This window comes from Podarcis bocagei, assembly GCF_964188305.1.
Source record: "Podarcis bocagei genome assembly, chromosome: 3".
NCBI classification, from domain to species: Eukaryota; Metazoa; Chordata; class Lepidosauria; order Squamata; family Lacertidae; genus Podarcis; species Podarcis bocagei.
Genome location: NC_138127.1, coordinates 8,598,072 through 8,624,971, shown reverse-complemented (window position 1 = coordinate 8,624,971; position 26,900 = coordinate 8,598,072). Strand labels below are relative to the sequence as shown.

At 42.1% G+C, this 26,900-nt stretch overlaps 1 protein-coding gene across 1 annotated transcript in view; it reads right to left on the bottom strand.

Annotated features, from left to right (window-relative positions):
* Nucleotides 1-26,900, bottom strand: part of CSMD1 (CUB and Sushi multiple domains 1) — a 998,673-nt gene that overhangs the window by 62,557 nt on the left and 909,216 nt on the right. Inside the window, exons 44-50 of the mRNA XM_081189289.1 lie at nt 23,981-24,126; nt 21,775-21,855; nt 19,429-19,542; nt 15,466-15,654; nt 14,519-14,665; nt 9,010-9,198; nt 4,692-4,877 (exon numbers count right to left, since the gene is read on the bottom strand). Coding sequence (XP_081045415.1) covers nt 4,692-4,877; nt 9,010-9,198; nt 14,519-14,665; nt 15,466-15,654; nt 19,429-19,542; nt 21,775-21,855; nt 23,981-24,126 — 1,052 coding nt within the window. The remainder of the gene's footprint in view (nt 1-4,691; nt 4,878-9,009; nt 9,199-14,518; nt 14,666-15,465; nt 15,655-19,428; nt 19,543-21,774; nt 21,856-23,980; nt 24,127-26,900) is intronic.

Below are 26,900 nucleotides of genomic sequence, written 5' to 3'. Positions count from 1 at the left end.
GTCTCTTCTGAGACCTTCTCCATTCTCCAGTCGGTGTTGAAGGAATTTTCTGGCAGCTGGAAGTCTGTGACTTTTTAGATCTACCTATCCATCTCACCAAGCCTTTCCTTTTAGGAGCTCAGGACGCTGTGCAAGGTTCTTCTCCCTTTATTACCCTCAAAACAAGTGTGCTGAACTGAGAAATAACAAGTGGCTCAAGATCACCAATGTGACCTTGTGTCTCTTTGTCTATCTGTTTCTCTTTCTATATACATATCTCTGCACACTGGAAAAATAAAATCTGAAGAGAATATGGTAATGGCATAGCATTTTTTTTTTAAAAAAAAATATGCAAAGCCGTTAAATATATAAGTGACAGAAAACTGTTTGTGCCATGGTGCCGTTTAATTTTGCAGCAAATTCCTCTGATTTATCAGAACTACTTTATTCTTGAATTAAAATACGGCCTACTTAACAGCTGCTGTATTTAGAACAAATTACTGAGACACCCATCAGTCTCTCTCTTATACCTCAGACACCAGTGACACTTGCTATTTTTATACATGGCATCTGAATCAGAGATGATGTCAGATTTGTCTAGATGTAGAGGAAAAATGTTGTCCTCTTTTCTATGCTGATTTGTTTCTGTTGATATATGAATTAACTGCTGCCTGCTTCCAAGTATAGTGAAGTAAATGTAATTACATCCTTCAAGTATGATTATATGTCACATCACTAGAATGAGATTATTTACCTACACCAACACTCATGTGCACTGCCGAAACAGAGGATTATTTCTGAGGTAAAAAGTATTTCAAAGTACAAACGTATGTCACTCCAGAATAGGTGGAGAACTATCAGATTCACCTTCTAGCCAGTGCTGGAGATACAGAACAGAAAAGGCCCATCAATTTAAATTTTAAGTAGACTTAACTACCTCTAACCTATATTCTAGACTGCAGCCTTCAAAGAGTAAAATAATGGTTTAAACCTCACCCAAAGGGCTGACTGGATTGTGAAATGAACTTCTAATTAACCTAGGTACTAGTGATAGGTAACTTTACCCTCTCCCCTCCATGTTAAATCACAGTGGCTCAGAAAATAATACACTCTTTCCTTTAAAAAAGGGGAAAAAATAAATAGCTGATTTTATTACTCAGACTGATCTGGCACTGAGTCCTTTATTCATTGGCACTACCAATGTCCCAGAGGGAGAAGAGAGCGAACTATCAGGTCTCTCTACTTCCCTCCCTATGGTCCAAGCCAGTAAGTGTTGTTAAGAGGAAATGGGATTTAGAGCATCAAGCCAGGCTGATGGTAGGGTGAAAAGATGAGTAAACTTGGGAATTCTTCTGCAGATAAGAATGCAATCCGAGCTGGAGAAAAAATATATATCAGGGGCTCATAGTGATGTTCTATGAGGTTAGTGTAACAAACCCCCAAGGATTTGTTGGTATATCTAGTAATTATGATTTTTTTCTGAGCCCAGCTCATTCCTCCACTAGACGTCTACTAATTTCGAGGGTTGCAACTGACAAGAGAACAAATTCTGCACATATTACCATTTACCACTTACTACTTAAGTAAAGGTGCACCAGAAGTATTATATGAAAGTGGGCATATTGGGTTTGGCTGTCCTTTTACAGCATGGAGGTATAAAAGCTAACTGGTGGTAAATTGTACAGGTTTATCAAAATATGTTCCTCTTCCTGCCAAAGCTCTCAGCAGTTTTGGCCAAGACAAAATCTTGAAATTCACCTTGGATATCACCTTGGGAGGAATTCACTATAAACTTAAGGGGTCTGTGAAACTCCATTCTTCTCTTCCCATGAGAAGCTTTGAGAGTCTTATCAAAAGTCTCTTAGCATTTCTTGATCATTTCTCAGCTTTGTTCCTAAGCAGAAATGTCCAAATTTGCCTTCAAATTTTTGTTATCCAATATTTTGTGGTAACTCTTGTATCTGGATAATAGAAGTGTTAAACGCCACAAAATAGGTTTCATTTATGATTTAAAAATAAGCTGCCCTGGCTTCTCCTTCAAGTAAGAATCAGTTATAATGACCAGTCAATCAGCAGCAACATTATTTATTACAGATGCATAAACCAGCTTTCCCTGAATTTTTTAGGGTAGTTTAGAAAAAATAAACCAAATAATACATTAATTAGAAACAATCTAAATAGGATCAAGCAAAGGTAAGGTCCAGTTTTCTTTTATTATGTGGTTTGGTCAAAGTGTTTTTAGCACACCCATCACACAGATTTTCCTGTTGCAATGAAATTTTTGAAAAGTAGGCTTTGGTGCTCTTAAGAGGTGAAAATGTAAGGTTTGATTGCTGCACGAAGAGGGTGAAGAGTGATCCCAAATGCAACAACACATTTTGATATGCAGAAAGGTGGTGTCAGTATAATAAACTGAATTATGAGCTGAAATAAATTGTGCATAGTTATCTCCCAAATGATAATGGCATGTCAGAAAGTTCATGTTTATCAAACACAGAAAGGAAAATGTCACAACACAGTTATGAAAAGAGCTTAGAAAGTGAAGAAAATATTTTCTAGAAAGGAAAAGGAAACAATAAAGCTGTTTTAATAATGTAAGCACCCAATGCAAACCAATTCATTCAAATGCACTGAGCAGACATAACTATGTTTAAACTATAGAAAAATCCCTTAAAACCTCTGTAGAAGAAGTAGAATTAATCAAATATATAATAAATACAGATAATTATGCTGGTTTCAAATTAAGGTCATAGAAGGGAAATAGGCATATTTTTAAAGGTATCTCCTCCTTTTCCCTCTCTGTAGCCAATAAGCAATCTGAAAATATCAACCATGTTTCTTATAGACAAAGAAAACTGGCAATTGGGCATGTCATTAAGTTCTTGAGGGACTGGTCAGTAGTTACTGTGCAATGACAATGAACAATTATTAAGAAAAAGAATAAAAAAAATCCTTCCTGTAGCACCTTAAAGACCAACTAAGTTAGTTCTTGGTATAAGCTTTCGTGTGCATGCACACTTCTTCAGATACACAGTGTGTATCTGAAGAAGTGTGCATGCACACGAAAGCTTATACCAAGAACTAACTTAGTTGGTCTTTAAGGTGCTACAGGAAGGATTTTTTTTATTTTGACTATGGCAGACCAACACGGCTACCCATCTGTAAGAAAAAGAAATACTTCTTTCTTACAATCTCTGCTTTTCCAATTCAATTGTCTGGGTTTCTTAGGACAAGTGTGACTCAAAGAGACATAGATCAAGAGGAAGATAAGGTCCAATAGAAGTATTTGATGTGAAAGTTTGAGAAAGACGCCTTGGCCCCAAACCATGTTGTAACGTGTACATTTCATAGAATCATAACTGAAGAGTTGGAAGCGACCACAATCTTTCTGTTGTTACTGCTAGTGTTGCATGGATGCATAGCTGTGCAGACGTAGAAGACAGCATTATTCTAGGTACAGTGTCTGAAACTTCCTTTAGATCTCAATTCTATCACGCTGTTTGCATGAGGCTTAGGGCTTCCCACAACAATTTGTTGGGTCTGCCACTCACTGCTGACAGGAATGACATGATTAAACACCACTGCTAAAATTTCCAATTCCAAGATCAACTCTTAGCTCAGCCTTTCTCAACCTTGGGTCCCCAGATGTTTTTGGCCTACAACTCCCATCATCCCTGACCACTGGCCCTGTGAGCTAGGGATCATGGGAGTTGTAGGCCAAAAACATCTAGGGACCCAAGGTTGAGAACCACTGTTAGCTCAAAGATCTTCGCGTGGTTGCTAGTTCCTTCATTCATCTCCATTAGTCATATCTGTATCATCTGCATATGAAACAGCCAGCTACAGCTAGAAGAACTAAGGAACACTTGTTCCACTGAATTACCGTATTTTTCTGCGTATAACATGCCATCATGTATAAGACTATTTTGGGGGACTCCAAATTAAGGATATGGGGGGAGATTGCCCATAGTTGTTGAGATTCACTTTGGGGGGTGGCCCAGAGTTGATGAGCTTTTTATACAGGGGATTGCCGAAAATCGCTCACCCGCCTGACCTACGCTGCCACTCACATGCATCACCTATCGTCTGTCCCCTCGCTGGAAGAAGCTGCCAACTGCCCGCCCAATTGCCGCAGCGACAGCCAATCAACACTAGACCATGTTGCAGCCACCAATAACTTGCCCAATAGCAGCAGACAATCTCTGGCTTGCAGCAGCAACCAATCACACATCCCCCCCTATGCACTATCCGTGTATAAGATGACCCCAAATTTTTAACGTAATTCTTAAATTAAAAAAAACCTTATCTATGGAAAAGAACGGTATTTTGCCTACTTTCAACAAAGTGTAACCAATGACAAGTAAATCCTCCATTTCCACTTCAAACAGGAAAAAGGACTAGGACAGTAAAATGCAGGTTCAGACCAGCCCAACTCCACATTAATGTAGTGGTGTTTACACAATATTTTCCCCATCCCAATGTCATTCTGGAAGCTAATGGATGTTATGGCTCAGTTAACTGAGATGAAGACTGATGGGTGGTGTGCTAAACGTTGCTCTGGAGTTGTCCAGCACTTTCTAAACTCAGATTCAACTCAGATTTGCCATCTCATTGGGGTGGGGGGAGGAATTCTATTGTACTTAACTGTTACTGGGAAGAAGTAAAATATAGTTTCTAAACGGGTACATATTTTTTCTGAATTCTATACTTACGTTTACAGACGGGTGGCCTTCCTTTATTGCTCCACAATCCATCTTCTTGACACACTGCTGTTGCTTGTTGACTAGAATCTAGCTTGAAGCCCTCATTACATTCATATATCACTCTGCTGCCCAAAATAAACTCATTACCCCAGACTGAGCCATTTCCGGGAGATTCCGGAATACCACAAGATACAGCTGAAAAGAGGAAGAAAAGTGGAAAAGCTATTTGCCTCAGGAAGTAATCATTACTGTTGTCAAATCTGAAACTGTACAGGAAATAATAATAATAATAATAATAATAATAATAATAATAATAATACATACATACATACATACATACATACATTACACATGTATCTTATTACTGTTGCTAAGAGACTCACTTTATAATAATTGTGCCGAGGCCTAATAACAAAAGAAACAATAATAAAACATTTCCCCCACAAAGGCAGCATTGTCACATATAATAGTATGGATACCAATATAAAACATGAGTACTTCTTATATTTGAATAATGGATCTCAGTAGAGATACTCTTTGCTCAAATGCTGATCTGGGCTGCTTATGAGTATAACTTTTTTCAGCTTGAGGTGGAAACCAACCATTTCATTTGTTATAGTTTTGCTATGTTTTCCATTTCCATTATAATGAAAATAATATTCATCAAGAGCGTGGAGGGAGTCACTTAATCGTCTAAACTGTGTTTATGTACATAAGTGGAAATTTATCAACATATAGGTACAAATATAAATTCAAGGCAGCATAAATTATTTCCTGAATGGGTTTATTTGTGCTACTGTAACATTTAATTATTTTCTTGAATGAAAGTTTGCAGCTTATGTAATAGGATTTCAGTAATGCAATTGGAGCAAACCTCCCTATTCTGCATCTGCCAGATCATGTTCAGATTAGAATGTGGAAATGCAGATTAGATTGCATGTCCACGAACCTTTCCCAGACAGGAGTCGTTCCAACCTACATTTGTGCAACATGATCAAAGGACTTATTGATTCTTTGTTTCTTTTTATGTGGCGCTTATCATACTCATCGAAACCTTTGGCTTACAGACTTCTGTAAGTGGCCGTGTGTTACGATGTGCTACATCCTCACATCGTAACACAATGTCACTTCCAAGGGACTTTTAGTTACAGTATTGAACGAGCCTGCAATAGTGCTTTCTAGCTGTTGCAAGCAGATAGACACTGTTGTTTAAAAGAACACGAACAAGGGAAAAGTTTGATTTACCGTATTTTTCGTCCTATAAGGTGCACCGGCTCATAGGACGCACCTCATTTTGGGGGGGGGAAATGAATTTTAAAAAATTATTTCCCCCCCCCCAGCCCTGGCTGCCACCCCAAGCCTTGCGCTCACCTCCCCGAAGCAGGGGAAGCCCTCCGGAGGGCTCCCCCTGCTTCGGGGCGACAGGCTGCCGCCCCAAGCCTCCTGCACTCGGCGGGACCTCCTGCCGGGCGCGGGAGGCTTGCAGAAACTCGCCCAAAGCAAGGGGAGCCCTCCGGAGGGCTCCCCGTGCTTCGGGCGACAGGCTGCCGCCCCAAGCCTCGCGCACCCGGTGGGACCTCCTGCCGGGCGCGCGAGGCTTGCAGACACTCGCCCGAAGCAGGGGGACCCCCCGGAGGGCTCCCCGTACTTCGGGCGACAGGCTGCCGCCCCAAACCTCGCGCACCCGGTGGGACCTCCTGCCGGGCGCGCAAGGCTTGCGGACTCGCGGGGGCTGCAGGCTGCTGCCCGCAAGCCTTGTGAGCCCGTGGGTACTCCCACCGGGCTTGCAAGGCTTGCGGATTGCTTCCTGAAGCCTGGAGAGCGAGAGGGGTCGGTGCGCACCGATGCCTCTCACTCTCCAGGCTTCAGTGAAAGCCTGCATTCGCCCCATAGGACGCACCCAGATTTCCCCTTCATTTTTGGAGGGGAAAAAGTGCGTCCTATGGGGCGAAAAATACAGTAAATTCACTGAAAGCGTATCAGTTTGAAAGCACACCTCCTCAGCATTAAGGATGCCACTGGCTACTAGTTTGTTTCAAGGCACAGTTCAAAAATGGCTTTGATTTAAAGAGCCTAAATAATCTGTAGTACATGTAAAGAGCTCCTTCCTCTAATATGAATTAGGATGCTTGCAAAACTTGCTGGGGTGGCTGTTCCAAAGTCAGGACACCACCATAAGAACACAGACTGTGAACATGCCACACTTTTGAAGCACAAGGCTTCCTCCAAAGAATCCTGTTTCAGCGCTTCTTTAAAATACAGCCAGGCTTTTAAACTGAATTGTCCTTCTGCTCTTTAATTTATTTTAAGCATTTCTAAACTGCTCTGCATCCACACAGATTGCAGATATACAGCAACAGCAGCAAGAAAATACAAAAGAAGAACATAATCCACCATAAAAAAATATTTTTTAAAAAAATAACTGAGCAGACAAGTAAATCTTAGTCTAGTATCTTTTACCCAGCCTTTCAAGACAAAACCTATCCAAGACATGAGTGGATGCATTAGCTTTCACTGACTACTGTTTTCTTGGTTGTTTTGGCTACTTTTGTTACTTGTTTTAACATTCATTTAATTATTTTAATTTTTGATTTAGTACTGTTGCTTTGATTGACTGAATAGCTTAAACATGGTTTTAATCTCTACCCTCTGTGCACAATTACACATGCTGCAGTATTTTCCTAACAACTGTTTACAGAATTATTTTATTGGCATTCTGGCATCCCATGCAGTTCCATACGCTTTGCCTGTGCAAATGGATTCTCTTATGGAGAACTGCACAGAGGTTATGGTAACAATTTTTATATATTTTATTCTCTCTCTCTTGAGAATTACTGTATTTTCCAGGTATAAGACTAGGTCCCTCCCCCCTAAAAAATAGTGTCCAAAATTTGGGGGTGTCTTATACATGGGGGCCATGTCCCCCCATTTTTTTAAATCAGAGTCCCCCAAAATAGGGGGTGTCTCATAGATGGAAAAATATGGGGTGGGTGTGCCAAATGCTCTTTCCTTCCTTCCCAAAAACTTGAGTGGGGAAGAGGTTGGAAGGAGAAACCCAGCAACCAGCAAACCTTAAACCAAGAACTAGGAAGCTAGAAAATTGATATTATGATGGAAATGTTTCAGCACCCTTAACTGTAGACACTGCTACTTTCTTCAGATATAATTATTTTGAATGTAGTGCTGCTTGTGCAGGTTTCTGCTGCTTCAGCAGCTGAAAGTAACAGTAATAACAATAAATTATTATTCCTTGGAAGGGAGTCAAGTCCTTTATGCAGCAGCAAGTGCTTTATTAGCCGAGTTGCCCCTTGAGAAGATGGGAAATGAAAAATACCACCTGACCTTACAGCTTAACCCAAGTTAGAAACATATTCTTATGAAAACTGGGGTGGGGGAGAGGGGGGGCTGTTGTAGAAGAGAAACAGAAAGGAACAGCACCGTTTTCTAAAATTACATTTCAATATCTATTTACAGTACAATTTTAGCATTTAATTACAAACTAAACACAATGGAATCAGTTTTACTGGTACTACAGACATCATGAAAGGATGTCGGGGGGCGGGAATCCTCCATTTTTTAAAAAATACGTTAGTATGTCTTGTGCTAGATGGTTTTAAAAAATAATTTGTTTTCGTTAAGGCCAAAATGTATTTGTGTAAGAATTTTGGCTGGGTGCTGGCAGGTTGAAGGTGGGGAGGGATGACAATTACATGTCTGAAGATCTCTACTATAGCCATAATTGAAAGCAAGCGAGATGTGATCCAGGAAACAGCCAGTTCAAATCTAGGTGTCCTTAAACAAACCATAAGTCACTCATCTACAATATAAGGAAACAAGAATTGTGGCCGACCTCACAGAGCTATCTTAAGGACTTCAAGGCGATATATAATTTGACGAGGCGTAGGGTACCATCGAAATGAAATATTCTTAATGTATATGTCTGCAGTGTGCAAGGAAAGGATGCTATTCTCAAGGCTGAAGAGACAAGCTGCAGTTCAAAATGCACAATGACTTCAAATGCATGTCTCTTCAGGAGAAGCTGTTGCGGTTAAAGGACTGTTTTCTCTTGGGCATTCAAATTACCACATTAATCTTTCACTATTTATTAACATAACATTCCTATTCAGTTTCTTATGTGAAATGGGTGCCAGAAGAATCAGTGGAGGCAGTTCCACATAACAGTAGGCTTTCTATTCATGCTTAGGTGGCATAAATGGGTAGGTGTAAGAAACAAAGGGCCAGGGTTTCCTCCACTCTAAAAACCTGTGATACCACCATAATTTCAATTTTTTGTGTGTGCATGTGTTGTTAAGAAACAGGATCTTACCTTGACAGAGAGGAACAGGGAAATCCCATTGATACATGCCATTTGGGTGACGTCTACAAGTTGCATTGCTATGGCCAATTATTCTATATCCAGGTTTACAATAATAGCGAACGGTGCTGCCAGCTGTACCCCTGGTTTTATTTACAATTCCACCATTCTTCACAATATGGTTTAAGCTGCAGTAAGGAGCTATAGGGGGAAGCATAAAAGAAGCAATTAAATAAAATGCAATGTTTGGTTATGGCTTGAAAACCCATGAACTCAGGCTCTAGCCTCACAATCAGAATCCATATGAAAGGCACTTAGAGAATAATACTAAACTGAAAACCTATTTCAACTGTCTGTAAGTAAGCAGCAGGATATCTTTGCATGTGAAATGTAATATGCTTTTGAGCCTCTCATGTACAATTTCTTCGATCATTGTTGATGTGCAATAGAAATTAGAAGAAGCCATTCTAATTCAAATGTTAAGTTTTTACATTTGCATTTCAAAGTGCTTTGGGCAAACATTTGTTTAAGGCTCCAGTGTGAAAATGTTCAATGGCCCTATTGTATGAAGGTGAGCTAATGGGCTGCTGCATGAGGACTTTTTGCCACTACAAACCCCCATCAAGTATCTTGGGCTATGTGTAATCAGATCTTTGGGGTTTGCTCACACAAGGGAGAAGCCTCTCAGAAAAGGCTTTTGGGAGGGTGGCGGCGCAGAGCATGCATTTGGGAGGCCAGAATGGGGAATTCTCCTTGCACAAGCTCCCTTGCGTGAGCTGCAGAACTGGATACAAGTCATACAACACACCAGCAATGATGCCAATTAGATGACTGGGGAGATGCAGGTGAGTCTATGTTGTGTTTGTTCTTCAGATCCCCAAACAGATTCCAGGGGCTCTTCCTGATGGACATACAGTGCTCAGAGTGCTGTATGGAGCACTGCAGTGCCACAAAAGAAGGGGGCAGCACCCATTTGCACGTTCAGTTATTAAGCCAGTACACACAGACATGAAGAAACATGCTGGCTTGCACAAATTTCCCCTTATCTAAAGCAGACCAAAACGTTAAAGGCATCTTAATCAATCAAGTAATCATTTCAGTTTTAGTTAATTGATTATATTTGCATAAATTACTTATGCATAAAACCAATAGTTCCGATGGGGGGGGGAAATAGCAGACTTTGAAATTGTGGCGTCAGCTTCAGCTGGGCTTTGAGGAGGAGGCACGAGGCTCTGGCAGGGTCCTGTAGCCCCCTGACCTCTTTCCCAAAGCCCAGTTAAGTGCTTGCCTGGCAGCACAGCTTTGGGAAGGAGGCAAGAGGACCCGGGGACCCTGTAGGAGCTGGGCAAGAACTTACTGGGCTTTGAGAAGACACCCTCCTTGGATCAGCGCCCAATGCAGCTGCACCACTCGTGCCTCCCTAAATTTGCCTCTACCGAGGACCAGGGAAATCATAACGGAAGGCTGAATTCAGCCCCCAGGCCTAAGTTCCCCCCGCTTCTGTTGTGTATAGGATTGTTTTCTTATGTTAGCATGGTCACAAAATTCATTCTGAGAAAATAGAAACATTTTCTCACTATTCTGAATTAGGGAATGTCCCAGTAACAGGCTCTGGTATCAACAATAGTTTCATTCCCACCCTCCATCTTACACTTTTTGCGTGACTTCAAATAGCCTTCTGTCATTTCGGTTTCCTCCTCCCTCCTTCTATATTAAAAAAAAAGTCTGTTCTAAACAACAGTCAGTAACTGCCTGCATAATACAGTGACATTGCCTATGCAGGAGGGCTGTCAGAGCAACACAGTAAACGGCCTGAGGGAAAACTAAAAAAACTCTCGTGTTTATCTCCTCGGCCTCTAGTGCCACACATTAACAATAGCACAGCAAAACTTTCAGACAAGACCGTGTCATTTAGACTGGCATATTCCTTAAACTTTTCAAGGCCCCGCCGTTCTGCACATGAACATTTGTTAGGAAAATGCTGCCGAGTGTGCTTACTTGGAAGTAAGCTCCACTGAATCCAGTGAAAAGTTATGTATACATATACAAGATGGACTTTCTTGTCCTAAAAGCATTCATGCATGGGTACAATACTGTGTATATACTCTGCACCTAGGAAAATTAAAATAAAAACCAGACTCTATAGCCTAGAAAATGAAGCATTTCAAACCCTCAATTCACCATTCTGGGCTGGGTTTGTGGGTAGCCAAGGTATCCCTCTGCCAGGCTCAGTATGGTTTCCCCAGGCTCCAGTAGTGGGAGGCCTCTTCTGCACTTCTGCTAATGCCAGCAGGTGTTTCTGGGATAAGGAGGGGGTAAGGAAGGGAGCTGGGCCAGCAAAGAACTGGTGGGCACCTAAGCCGCTCCAGCTACTGGCAATGGGCATGATCTGGGCATCGCAACCCACTCTTAGCCCCATACATGCAAACATAAGTTCCACTCTAGCCGACATGAGCACTTGGGGTTGGGATATGGCAGTGACTCCACTGCTCCCAGATGGGAATTAGGAATGCTCCATAAATTATGTAAATTGTAATTTTTTGTGGGGCTGGGGGGGGGGGAATCTTCATGATTTGTTGTGCTTCAGCCAAGTGCTATGGAGATCACTTACGGTAATTTCCATCCTTGGTAACAGGTAACCCCCCAAGCCCTAATCATGGATGAAAAGTCCTTCTCCCTTTCTGGCTTGCAAGGATTTTATACCAGATATTACCTACATATTTTCATGCTTATGTTCTTAGTCATATAAATCAGAAACTTGAAAGGGAATGTATTAAATTTTGCAGTTTCAATGGCATAGAGATACTGAGTTGAGGCAGGTGCCGTCACTGTACCCTTTTTGGAATCTGCTAAACACATTCCTGTTTAGACAAGGATACCTAAATGTATAAAAATCTGAGGTATTTTTAACCTTGTTTGAATATTTTAACCTTTGTATGTTTTAGAGGTGTATTTTTTCTGTTTTATCTTTTGTAAACAGCTTAAATGTTTTTGTTTTGTTTTTTTACAATCAAGTGGTATATAAATTTTATGGAAATAAATAAATACACTGAAATACAGTACAAATACAAGCAGCCCTGATAGAACTCATTCAGAAAAACTATAGCTCAGTCATAGAAGACAAAGTCTCAGGTTTAATGACAGAATAGCCCAGGGCTGGGAAATACCTCAGTCTTAAACCCTGGAAAGCTACTCCAAATCATGGTAGACCAGGCTTTCCCAATATGGTGTCCTCTAGATATATTGGACAACAGCTCATTATTGTCTATACCAGCCTTCTCCAACCTTGTGCCCTCCTGATGTTGTTAGATGCCAGCTTCCATCAGCAATAGCCAGCATGGGATAAGGGGAGTTGTTGTCCAATATATCTAGAGGACACCATATTGGGAAAGCCTGGTCTACAACTCCCCTTATCCCATGCTGGCTATTGCTGATGGAAGCTGGCATCTAACAACATCAGGAGGGCACAAGGTTGGAGAAGGCTGGTGTCAGGGAACTGCCATCAGAGGCGAGAGGGGAGGTAAGACGCTCCAATGATGCAGGGGAGGGAACCAGCAAGGAGAGAGAGCTTCCGCGGGGGAAGGAAATCCCGGGGACACCAGGGAGGAAGGAGAGGTGGAGAGGAGGCTCCGAGACTCTTCCAGTGAAATCAGCGGAGAGAGCACTGGACCTCCGCTTGGCATGCCCATGCTGCACAGAAGGCTTCCACGCAGAGAATCTAGGAGGAGACTGGGCGTCAAAGAATTTCTATGTTGGAAGAAATTTAGGAGACGCCCACTCACGGATTCTGCCAGTGACTAAGACAGTCACGTTGCGAGGGCTGTCAAACCAGGGAAAGTTTTAGCTATACGACTAGCTTGGAGCAGTTTGCAGTTTACGCACAAGCAATCCCAATTCTCACTACAGCTGGTATAGACAATAATGAGCTTGATGGCCAGACAGTTTCAGTAAGGCAGTTTCCCAAACAAGACTGTATTGGTCAGTGGAAGGTCGGAAAGGCCAAGGACAGAAACATATTTGTTTTCCTTAGACCACTGTGTAGCCCACACTGTGTAGACTTGCTTGCATCTCTGTGGGTATTTTCTGGCAGCAAAAATGAGAAGGATTACCGTTCTGCAATATCTCCCATTTTGGAAGGCATCACAGAAGAAAACCTCACCAAACTCTGCAGAATCTTCCGGGCATCTGCTACTTGCCAAACCTTGTGCAAAGTCATGGTTGGAGGAACAAGGAGGGAAGCAGGGAGGCAGTAAATCATTACAATAGGCTGATAGTTGTGAGGCTGCCTGCTGGCTCAGTCACAGCTGCCATAGCATCAATAGCCTTTCTGAGCCCCTGGTTTCTTTCCCCATTTTTCATGCTGCTGCCTTCCCTTATTAAGATGCAGGCCCAATTGCTTACTCTGCTGCTCACTGTTATTCCTTTCTCATGCTGGCTGTCTCTCCTACATCAGATGTGAAACTTAACAGACATGGGGAGAACTATGCAGCCTTTCAAGGCGTGCTGTCAGCAAAATAAAGGAGAAGGTTTACTGTGAGCTGTTCTCCAAAGGTGGCTTGCCCACTTACAAAGTCAAAATGTATTTGTACCCTTCAAAGTTAATACTGGCCAATAACATTTCCTCTGAAAATTCACAGAAGCATATGTTCTTCTTTCTCTTCTGTGAAAGAGAGAAGGGGGATATTTATTCAACAATGAAATATTGTTCTTCTGGGTCATTCTGATTTACTGCGGACATGAACTCAAAAAAGTATTTTTAATTAAAAAAAATATCTGGTGTGTGTAAAACATGTATGCACCCTGTAGTTAAGTTTCCATGTAGAGTGAAGACAGCACAATCTATAGAAATGCACTTGAGCCCCCGATTCATCATAAACCAATCAGTGTGAGGAAGAGCATGCCAGCATAGCATTCAGCTTGGAGTGCTAGACTGCAGTTGGGGAGACCTTGGTTCAAATCTTCACAGCCAGGCAACTCTCTGACTGGGCCACTTGCGATTGTGAGGTTCAAATGAGCAGCAAGGTGGATGGCTGTAGAAGTATGCTTTCCTTAGTTTCTTGGAGGAAGGACAGAATAAAAATGTCTTGAATATAAAATTACTAAACCACATTATTGGAGAAATTTCCCACCCTAGTTTTAGTGTTTGTTACTTTCTGATTGACAAATGCTAGCTATCAGTTGACAGGACTCAGAAGGAATTTTACCCACATGCATGACTAGTCTTAACAATGCAGGGATTTTGTCTTCTTTGTAGCAAAATATTTTTATTTCAATTTATATACTGCCCATTATAAAAAGATCCCAGGGCAGTGAGAGTATTTCCACCACAGTTTCTTACTGAAGGTGCTGGAAGCATTCAGCAGAATCCAATACAAAGCAAAGTTCTATGCTACTATCGTTGCTGCTACTACTAATTAATCATCCACCTATACAAGGTTGGCAAAACTTTTCCAGCTTGAGAGCTATATTGAAAGTTGGCCACCCCTCCAACATTATGGCCTCCACGGTTATGGCTACTAACCTGAATAACGTATCTTGAATCCTTTCTTACTCGTTGCATGGTCAGTTGACCAACGCAGATACAACTGATTGGATTTGCTTGTGTAGTTAAGCTGCCCGGTGTGATTTCCGCTCAACGCAACCAACAAAGGGCTTTGTCCAGAAGAACCTGCAGGAAAAAAAGACATCATGATGATGAAGACAACAAAGAATATCTTTAAGAAATCTTTTTATGCAATATCAAAACATACACAAATTCTGATAAACCAATCTGTATGCATTAATATTTTAGTCTGACAGTGTGTTTTCATTCATGTAAAAGAAAACATGGGTGGGGAGGTGAGGTGCCCTCTGAAGATTGGATTAATCTTTGGGAACAGAGGGGCACATTATAAGAATTTGTTTTGGGCTTGACGGCAGTCTTCTTAAAGATGAAATGGGTGTGTGTATCTTTCTTATTTCCGCTTAAAAAACGAACAAAAAATGTAACCACTTCAAGCAGTAGCTTGGCCATCTGCAGCAATGCAGCAGTGTTCCTGGGACAGATTGTCCCATGGATACTGTTGGAATGCTGAAGGGTCTCAAGCTGCTGCCTGAAGTGTGGCAAGGTTTTGATTTTTATTATTATTATAGGAAAAGTGGGGGTGGGGAGAGACCCTCAGCAACCTCATCTTTTTAAAGTAAAGTTGAAACAGAAAGCGCCTGCTGAATCTGTACTGGTAGAAGAATTCACAATACTTGGCTGATGACACTAAAGTTTCAATTTCTTGTTGTTATCCGATGAGCCTTGCCAACTCATGGGATGACCAGTGCCACTCCTGCAGATGATCTCAGCGACTGAGCTGCGACATAAGGGTTCAGCCGGTTCCTAAATTACCTTGGACCCAAGTTATGAATTGTTACAAGATCTTTACTCCAATCAAGTTGTATACACATTTGGTTAGCTCAGTCAATAAGAATTCTTCTCACCATCAAAGATTTCCAACTCATCAAACTGTTTTTCACTTTGAAATGTTTCTACAAAGATAGAGATATTATAATTTGGATCAACTTTAAGAGTCCAGGAACAAGTTTGTGAGTTTGGGTAGTTCTCCGGATATCCTGGACTAAGGATTACTCCAGATGAATCTGTGCGGACTTCATTTGCTGGGCATTGTGCTGTAAAATAGAAGGATAGGGAAGGGAGAAGTACACACACACACACACACACACACACACACAGAGAGAGAGAGAGAGAGAGAGAGAGAGAGAGAGAAATATAGAAAACAATTACTCCCCCATATTTTCCTTTTTTAAACAGGTACAAAGAAAGACCTTCAATCCACTTTTGAAATTTATAACATATTGAAAGAAGAATGGAAGACTTCTTTATAAAGGAAACTATCTACCACTGCTTGTTATGACCACAACAATTCCATCAGAATGCAGTTCAGAAGGAAATTAGGGAATCAGGGCTACTGGGTTTATAAAAGCAGATATTATAATGGTAAACTGAAGAAAGTCCTCAACACAAAAAAATCATTTACATTCACAGCAAACTCTGTGCTTACCCGAGTGTCCATGTCTGCCTAAAGTGAATGTCCTGATTAGGTGCATGTGCCTGGAACATTTTCCAGTGAAGTAATGGATAATAAGTGATTATATAAAAGGAAAATGATTGATGGTGCCATCACAGGCCTATTGAATAACATATAAGAACTGGGAAAATCTGGCGCACAATGTTTGTGTGTGTTTAATAATCAAAGCATTCCAGATACAGAGAAGATTGACCTAAAAACTGTCCTCTAGACACAGGCAGGTTGGCATATCTAATTGGCTATTCATTACTTGAAAGAAACTTCAGATGTTCAACTGTAAAGGTAAATGTTTCACAAGACTGATATATGTCATGATCAAAGAAAGGGACACAGATGTCTAGGAAAGGAACATTAATGTTTCATCACTCATCATTACACTTCCAAATAATGGGAATAAGTAATGAGGGGGGAGGGTTGGGTGCCACTGTAAAGTGATGGAGGTCTCTTGCCCTTGAGTCTCAAACACTGGCTTGGATCCTAACAAACGGAAGGGGTTCTTGTGGAGGAGCCTGATGGTAGAAGGGGGGAAATGATGGCGTTTTTTGCCAATTCTGTCTTCCTCCTACACCCCCCTCCCCCAAATGGTCCCTCATGCTACTTTTGGTGTCCACCAAACATCCAGAGCAGATTTTTGGAAAAGCACAAATAGTTCTGCTCAACGGACATTCCTACTTGAAGTGTAGTTAAGATCTAAACCTTTGGTTCCGGGCACTTCATTGCCTGTGACATTTTAATAGCAGAGGAAAGTGCTGGCCAAAAGCTGTAGTGTACTGAACCTTTCAGGCTCCTTAGCAATGGAGGGACATCACTCACAGGGAATGCTCCCTGACTTTATCTATGTACTATCTCTGGCCTGGCTCCTCACTGAGCAACTTGCTGCACAAAGCAGTTTGAACTGCTACCAACCCTGCTGAAGCAAGTAGATGCATTGGAGCTGAGAACATTTTCTGTCTCCCATTCCTTTAATGTACTACATGTTCAGTCTGTAACCAAGAGTTGTATTCAGTTGCAGCACTAAGCAAATTGGAACAGTTTCCCTCTCTCCTCCCCCTGCACACACCCTAAATCTGTTTTGGGGGTTCTACCAATCTCTCCGGACATGGGTGGCACTGTGGGTTAAACCACAGAGTCTAGGACTTGCCTATCAGAAGGTTGGCGGTTCGAATCCATGTGATGAGGTGAGCTCCCATTGCTCGGTCCCTGCTCCTGCCAACCTAGCAGTTCGAAAGCACATCAAAGTGCAAGTACCGTATTTTTCGCCCTATAGGATGCACTTTTTCCCCTCCAAAAATGAAGGGGAAATGTGTGTGCGTCCTATGGGGTGAATGCAGGCTTTCGCTGAAGCCTGGAGAGCGAGAGGGGTCGGTGCGCACCGACTCCTCTCGCTCTCCAGGCTTCAGGAAGCTATCCACTAGCCGTGGGAGATGCAGCTCTCCCACGGCTAGCGGAGAGCTTGCCTGCACCCAGAAGCTTGGGTATTTATATATTTATATATTGTGGTCGCATGTTGCTCTTGGGTGTGGGGGAAGGTTGTAATCTCTACCTGGCCCCTCCAAATTGGGGCAATCCCATTAAAGGGATCCATGGGAGATGCTTCTGTCTGGATGCTCAGGTGGGGGCAAGGAGCCACAGCACTCCCCAGGTGCAATCCAGTGGGGGAGTTACCCCTTGATGCAGGTCAGGGACTCCCTCGTTTCCAGTTGACCCCAAACCTAAGTTCTTCCAGCAGGCAGCCAGAATCTGAAAACACGATGGCTGAAACTGCATCTTAAAAGAAAAGTTTGCATGGGGGTTGGGGGTGGAGGGTGTAGAATGGAAGGCCAAACGAAGCCTGGAGAATTCACAGCAGAGTACCGTATTTTTCACCCTATAGGACACACTTTTTCCCCTCCAAAAATGAAGGGGAAATGTGGGTGCGTCCTATGGGGCGAATGCAGGCTTTCGCTGAAGCCTGGAGAGCGAGAGCGGTAGGTGCGCACCGACCCCTCTCGCTCTCCAGGCTTCAGCGAAAGCCTGCATTCGCCCCATAGGACGCACACACATTTCCCCTTCATTTTTGGAGGGGAAAAAGTGCATCCTATAGGGCGAAAAATACGGTACTTGCACTTTGATGTGCTTTCGAACTGCTAGGTTGGCAGGAGCAGGGACCGAGCAATGGGAGCTCACCTCATCACATGGATTCGAACCGCCAACCTTCTGATAGGAAGGACCTCTCGGCAAGGAGCAGGAACGCTCCCGCTGCTTGGGGAGTGTTGCCGGCATCCCGAAGCCTGCGCGCGCTGATCTCAGCGCGTCCAGGCTTCGCGGACCTCTCCTCAAGCAGCGGGAACGCTCCCGCTGCTTGGGGAGAGTTGCCGGCATCCCGAAGCCTGCGCGCGCTGATCTCAGCGCGTCCAGGCTTCGCGGATCTCTCCTCAAGCAGCGGGAGCCACCGCTGGGCTCCCACGGCTTGCAGAGAGCTGTCTGTTTGGGGGCTGGGGTCGGGGGAAGCTCGGGCTGCCCCAGCCCCGCGCCTGGGGGGGAAATAATTTCCCCCCCTTTATTTCCCCCCCCAAAAAACTAGGTGCGTCTTATGGGGCGGTGCGTCCTATAGGGCGAAAAATACGGTAATTAGGAACAATTGGCCATAAGACGCAAAGAAGCAAATGGCTGGTTTAATAGCCTTCATAGGTGTTCAGTGTGGTATTCAGCATATGTCGCTGAAGGGTGTTTAGGTCTACAGTGCAATACGCTACCAGTATCTTTGAAAGGAGAGACTACAGCACACACTGCATCCCACAACCTGTCACTGTTCAGTGCTCCATTTACCTGGTTTTGGTCCCCAAAGCTCATTAGAGCTGCAATTCTCCTTTCAATGGAATATTGAGAAATCTCGCTTCCCAGCCTTTGTTCAGCTTTTCCTACTTCATTTACATAGCTCCCTCCCACACCGGCTCAGTGCCAAAATTTGTACTATTCACCCATTCCCACAGATAATTTTTCTTCTTCTTTCTTGCATCACAAGCTCTTTTCTAGGTAATTTGCAATCCTAACAACCAAGTAACTTTGCATCCCTGCATTAAAATTATGGTTGCATACATAAACAGGTATATAAAAAGTGGTTTGTCCACCCCCACAGTCTGGTAAGATCGCTCTGTAAAACATTTGTTTTGGATTACAGGGTCTGTACTGATATGCATGCTGGGATGCAGCTGGGATGTATTCTGAACATTCAAAACAGAAAACAAGTTTCAATGTTTGGTCATAGCTTTTCATTCTTAATACTTCATTGGTTCAAAACAATTTTAAATATGAAACACAGTGAATGAAAACACCAGCATAATACCAATATATAATATCATTGATGCATACATACCTTCACAAGATGGAGGGGAACCATCAAACTGGAGTTGTGCTTTAAGCTTGCAGAACATCATGTCATTCCCAACCAATGTATAGCCAGGATGGCACTTGTACTTGGCAAAGTCACCTGAAATAATTTGTAACGCAGAAATTTAGACTGCACATTTATATCCCACGTTGGACAACAAAGTCTCAAGGCAGTGTTCATTTTTTAAAAAAATACAATATAAAATGTTTTTAAAAATAAGCTTGCTTTTCAAAGCCTAACTAAAACAGCAGATAAAAGCAAATGAAAATATTTTGTAAGATGTCTGAGAAGAGAGGTCCATGGGTTGGTTACTATGACCAAAAAGTGTGTGTGTGAGAGAGGGGGGGTGGAGGGAGGGAGAAAATACAAAAAACACATCAAAATAGAAGGGCAATTGAATACAGTAAAACAGTACAGGAAATCAGAGTATGAAAAAAATATATATCAAGGATGATATACAGAAAATTTGACCAATTATCTATGTGAAGAAGAAGTGAGGGAAATAATATTGCAGTCATGACTGAAAATTCAGTTTTACTTATGCCATATGTTTACAGTTGTGTTTGAATGAAACAATGAGAACAGACTTCAAACATATAGGGTAGGATGCAGACTAACTTAGAATCACAATTACTGCCCACAAAAACGGATGTGACAAGTCAGCCATGACTATATTTTCATATTGATTTCAATGGGACTTTAGTGATGGATTTAAAATGGATGCCACTCATTAGATTAAAAGAATTTCTGATCACCAAACACTCCAGAATGACAGCTAAACAGTACGCTCTTGCTTTTTAATCTTATTTTTCCTGCTGAAATACATGTCTCTAGTGAAACAGTTTGGCAAAACGTTTGTTCTGTTCCTCGTACTTCCTCTGCACTAAAGTGTCTGCACAACCTTTAAGAAAGCTCTCTTAACAGCTATCTGTGCTTCCTCCCACTAACTCCCCCCGCCAAGAACTTTTGTTTTCTTTCACCCACCCATTGTGTACGAGTCCCAATCCTGGCACTGCACAAACGTTCACATGTAAATGTTTTAGCAATAATTATTGGAGTCTTTGGCAAGGCCAAATGCCTACCGAAGAAAGGGAGAAAGAAAAAGAGATTTGTTTTCGAAGAGTGGGAGTGATTTAGGGTGTTGTTTGGCATTAGTTACTTTTTCACAAGATTGTCCAAGGGCTGCCCTCTTTATTTTCTTCTTCTCCCCCCCCCCCCATTTTATAATGAAGCCACAGCTTAACTGCAGAGTGCCTGACAAATGTGGTTGCCATGCGCTGGGGAAACTGCGCCTTGTGAATGTTCCAGCTTGTTGGCCTTGCATTCTTACTGGAGTAGCAGCATTCCCAGGACTTTAGTAGACTCATTTCCCATGAATGAAGCAACAATGCTGCTGAGTGCTCTGTTGCCAAGCTATGGCTTCATTTCAAAAGCAGAAAGACTGAAGAAAAGAAACGCATGTTCTCTGATCACATCATAAAACAGTTGATTAAAATAATGTAATCATGCCCCCCCAACTCAATTTTCAGATAGATTCCCCCCCCCCCAATGTCCCAGGATTTCTCTGTCCACCTTCATTTCTGTTCAAAGGTCAGGCAAATGTAGGAGTTTTGTGCAGCCCAACTCAGACCTCTTGCAAAATCCATGTGTTAGAAATAATCGAACTGACTGATAGTGTATCTGCAGTTGCCAGCCACTGGTGCTTTTGAATTACTACACTCTGCTGAAGTAATGCACTGCTCAAAGGAGCCTTCTCCAAGCGGCTGACCTCTGTAAATGTTAGACTACGACTCCCATCAGTGCCAGCCATCATGGCTGTTTTGGCGGTAGGGTTGAGGAAGGCTGGAGTCAAAGGCATATGGAAGGCACCAGGTTGACAAAGGCTGGTTGAAAAGAGCATCAACCTCTTTCCCAAAAAATGTTTAACTGGGATGGAGGACAAGACTATTACGGGCTGTTAGCCAAGATACCTACATTCTACCTCCACTGAATATATATGAATTCAGAGGCATTCACTGAATAAGCCTCTGAATATGAACTGCTGGGAAACACAAGTTGGGAGAGTGTTGTCGTGCTCAGGTTCGGCTTATTGGCTTCCCATAGGGATCTGGCTGGACTCGGTAGGCAGGCATTTTTACTCTTATGCAACAGCAATGCACATTTCAGAAGATTTGTTAAATTTAACCTATGACTACTACAAATAAATTTACTCAATAAATAAATTTCACCCCAGACTAATTCAAACAAATCGCATTCAGGAATACCACCAACATCATCTGTGTAAAAGTCTGGACAGAGAACTGATGTATCAACGGGAGGAAAAATTATCACCTATTTCAAAATCGTCATCTTCTGTAAGCAATTCAGCTTGTGGAACTGTTGGCGGAGGCTGGCACTTCTTCAGCTGGTACGCTACAAAATCAAAGCAAAATTGCATTAGTATCGCTTTGATAACAAAGCCTCATTACAAGCTGGCAGTTGTGAAACTGTCCTCAAGCTGGTTCACATGTCACATTGAGCAACTGTTTATTTTAAACTATGGTTTAACGTGAATAAGCAGTGCGGTGGCGCATGCTGCTTAAAAGTTTGCAAGTCCCTCCTTCCCTCTCCCCTGCTAACCTTTAGCGGCATCAGGGAGGAAACAAAATTGAGGCTGATTTTGTGTTACATGGAAAACAGCACTCAGCTTGGTCGCTGCAAACAAACTATGACTGGGAAGCCGGAAAGAAACCTATGGTTTAATAAGGTGTGCGGCATGGGCACAGCGGAAGGCTTGGAAGCCAAGTGAAAGCTCTTATTCATAGCTTGCTGAGAATATGAATCAACGTTCCTAAATGGAGTAGCACTGCTACTTCCATAAATGCATGCCTTTATGTCAAAGAGCAAGCTGGTCAGTAATCACACAAAGTTGGAGTTAGCTCTTTATTAGTAAAAATATGATATCCACAGTCTTGGCTGAGTGCCAGGCCGAATGAGCACAGTAACTCATTCCTGGTGGTACTTCCTACATGAAAGCAAGTTGCTGAGACTGAAGGTTCCCACCTCCCCACAACTGTCTAGGTTTCCTCCTCTCCAGGGATATTTCCAAGAAATCAGAGACTGTACAGCTGTGCAGCCAGTCTCTTTTCTGCTCTTTTCATGCCTCTCCTGGTTCTGGGAGATGGGGGGAAGGGGAGCTTGTCACAACAGGAGGTGGAGATATCCGTGACTCTTCACCAGCCTGACTCATCTGAGCCTCTTGACTTCCCTCCTTGCCTGCTTCAGCTTCTTGACTTCTCTCTGCCACAGACTCTCCCAGCTCACTAAGCCCTGTTACCACTTCAACATCCAACACCACCTCTTCCCAGTCTTCTTCCTCTGACCACTCATCATCATTCCACCACCACTCCCTGGGCTCTAAGCCTTCTTCCCTTGGTTCTCCCACCATTCCTTTGTGTCCAACCAGTCCATGACCCTTTCATAAATCTCAATACATATTTTAAAAAATCGTATGGGAACTGTGCTTGACTACACAACCAACATACCATGCCATAACCACTAGCGTGGCTTGTGCCTGACTGGAGCCTTTGCAACAGATCCAAGCTGAGAGCAAGTTATCACAGCCTATGGCTACTGAGCTGGAGCCATTGCAACAACTCTAACTAGTCGCAGTTAGGCTGTTGGACTGTCTCTGGGTCAGCTGATTCACTGTAGCAGTGGGGCAGTATCATACCCTAAGCCAGGGATGTGGAACCTGTAGTCCTGCAGAGGTTTTTGGATTACAAGTCCCATGATCCTTCTCCACTGGCTATAGTTGCTCGGGCTGATGGGAGTTGGACGCCACAGTTTCTGCACCATTTCCCTAAGCCAAATGGCTTTTCAGTTTCTGAGACACGGGCCTTCAATGTGAAATGAAGAGCAATTCCCCTGTATGTCACGCACACTTACTTCTGTTCTTCATTTCCTTTCCCCTTTCTTTGCCTAAGTATTTTATAGCTAGAAGTCTTGCTACTTTCTTTAAAATCAAATGCCGCCCCCTTGCCCCTTTTCCAGGGAATAAGTATGTGACAAAATGAAAATGAATCAAAATAATCCTAAATAAACATATGTTATTTAACTTTTCCCTCTCCGGGTCTCTGGCCCTTTAACTATGTAACTAGACACTGAAACAATTTCAAAGTTCCAAGTGAAAAAATGTCTCGTGTCTCTAAGCAGCTAAAATATTCTCAATGGGAGATTAGGATACCACTGGGTTTTCTTAAGACCAGAAAGTCCTTAGGACTTAGAGAGGAGTGCATGGCCAGGGTTAAGTGGGCCAGAGTTTTTTCCCATTAAAATATTAAAAAACCAAGTAACTCAATATTAAATATTTAACACTCATTTGGCTGTGGATAATAAAGACTGTTACTCTAGAGGTTTTTATTAAATGAAAATATCATGCCAATTAAACCAGTCTAATTTATTTTAACATCAGTAGGCAGAAAATATCCCTTTAAAGCTCCACACGCGGCCTCTATCTCACAGGCACGATTTGTAAGATGAGAAGAGGAGAACTGACCATGAAAATTGAGAACAAAGAACCCTCCAGTGGAGAAGTCACTGTGAAACTTGAGAAGGACTTGATTGCTTGAGCTATAAGCTGTCTCAAGAGCTGTATTCCCGCTGAACACTCCCAGCTGAGGAGAATTTTGGTCTGGCCCATCCCTAGGGACCAAGAGAAAAGAGAAGTGTCAGCAAAAGCCTGTAATTAAGGTTTAAATTAACTCTGTTTTCTCTTGATGGTAGCTTTAAATCTTCAAGAAGGCAGGTTAATCCTAACAATTGTAGCATAGTAATTCATTTGCATGCAAATCTGGGAAGGCGATTAAGTACATTCCTGCCAATGTGAAAAGCTTGACCTTTTAGGAGAAGCTGGAAAAGCTATGTAAGTAATATTTGTATTAAATAAGGTACAGTACTGTATAGTTTGCCATGAGGTCACCTGAGGTGCTTCATTCTATTGTTATATATAGAAATATATATATGGGTATTTCATATAGGTGCTGTTCTTTAATCACTTTACTAGTCACTGAAAACTCAGCCTTGACATTATATGTTTGATGTCAGCCAATGAAACAAATGTCAGTGCCATACTTAGTGAAAGAGAGAAATAAAAACCGCATTTTCAACAGGAGAAATAATCCATTTCAAAACAAAATATGGCATTACACTATTCTTATATGTGTATAAACTGATTTTTCTTCCCAAATTATTATTTTTTTAAGTAATACGTGATTCTGAATTTCAGCTACCACAATTAAAAGGGTTTTGCTGCTACTTGCAAAAGTATAACAATTTTTGCCATTCTTCTAGCAGGGTTAATGACACTATGAACAACACCATTTAATGACACTATTGCTTTACGCTGCCACACAAAAGCTGGCAACTTTTCAAATTAGTAAGCATCTGGGCTATAAAGCATCTGGTCTCCCAGGAAGCAGGGACTTTTCTAGTCCACTTGAAAAACATTTCCAAAATTTTACTAATGCCTTTATTAATGAAAAAGCTGTTTTGGGCAGTGAGGTGCCTATGGCGGAGCAGATATTAAGATGTCACTTTAAAGAATAGTTCTTTATCAACCAAAAGATCAACAGCTTTTTAGTGCAAAAGACATAAGCTGTTTAGACCTTCCCAGTGGTTCTAATCTTTTTGATACCAACTCAGGAAAAGGGCGGTATGTAGTTCAAAGGAGGACTGACTGGCCCATCTGCTATATAATCCTTCTCAAAATATGTACTGTGAGAAAAACAGGGATCTGAAAAATTCAACACGTTTTTTCCCCCAAGCAGGCATCTCTGAATGGCAGTGGCATTTCTAGGACTCGGCATTTGGGCTAGCAGATGGATGGGAAAACATTTGCCTCTGGGAAGAGAATGGCCCCAGTGGCTCCCCTCACAACTGAAAGCATTGTTAATTTAAATTGCTAACACAACGAAATGTGGCATTTTGATCATAGCTGGTTAGGCATATACAATTATGCAATGAATATATTTTTGAATTTATAGCCCATTCCTATCCAGTCAGCTGGGGACAGGTATAACAGTAGAATGAAAGTGCAAAATGTCCCATAAAATTATTTTCAAATCCAATATATTGTAATGGACACCTACTACTTGTTCCAATATTACTGGCATTTCCATATTTCTCCAACACGTGCTCAAAAAGAAAGGCATTAGCAGGCAGAGCTAGTATGCACGAAATTTGTTGCTCCACCGACATAATTACTGCCCATCAGAGTAGCCGTGTAAGCAGCTGCACTTTAGCTATTCCTGTGCTATTCAGGTAAGGCACAAATTGTGCCCCACAGTATTTCAAAATGCTATTCAGGAAATACACCCAATTATTACTAAAAATATTTTTACTCCACCTTCCCCCCGCCCCAAGACTTCAAGGCAGCTATCAACAGTTAATAGCTAATAACAGTTAACAGACAATAACATTAAAACAACACCACAAAAATTAAGAGCAGCAAAGATTAAAACAATTTTTAAAATAAAAAGTCAAGCTGCTTTCAGGTGTTCTGGTGAACCAATGTCTATATAATTAAGCGGAAGTCCACTAATGAGATAGCAAGTTCCAGAGCCTGGAGAGAAGGCCCTCTCCTTGGTTACAATCAGATGTATTTCAGAATTTGTTGGGACATGCAGAAAAGCCTCCATTGGTAGTCTTAATAAGGAGGCAGGCTCATTTATAAAAGGTCACCCCTTCAAATGTCCTGAAGCCATACCACAAAGAGCTTTAAAGCTGCATCATCAGCACTTTGAACTGGGCCCAGAAATGAACTGGAAGGCAATGCAGTAGTTTCAAAAAGGGAGTAAGCAGCTCCAGTTACCAACTTGGCTGCCTCAATTTGATTTGGACCGATAAAAGTTTCTGAACTCTTTTCAAAGATAGCTCTTGGTAGAGCATATTGCAGTAGTCCTGATGCGATATAAATAGGGCATGTGTTACTATGTCCAGATCTGCAGGTACAAATTCAACAAGTTAGGCCCCTCTCCCTGAACCAGAAGTTATCCTGTCGCTTGCCTTGTCAATTTTAATTTGTTTACTCATGTTTAGGCTGTGACTACCTCCAAGCGTCAGTTCAGACTCCCTGGACAAGGGTGGGAAAGAGAAATAGAACCGAGTGCTTTCTTTGCATTGATGACCACAAAATATGATGCAATCCTTTTTTTTCCAAGCAACTTCATGTGGGAAATGTTCCAGAATCAAAATAGAGCTTCACAGGCTGGCTTTCATGTTGGAGAGAAGACTCACCTTCTCACAGCCTCCCTGTGTTTCAAAACAGATCTTTCAAGCAGGATAGAAACTTGCTAGCCAACAAATTCTGCTCTGTATACAAACTAACTAACTAACTAATACACATGCACACATGAACACCAACAGTTCAATTATTCTGGATTGAGGCGAAGTTCAGATTGATCAAAGCCTTTACGGTA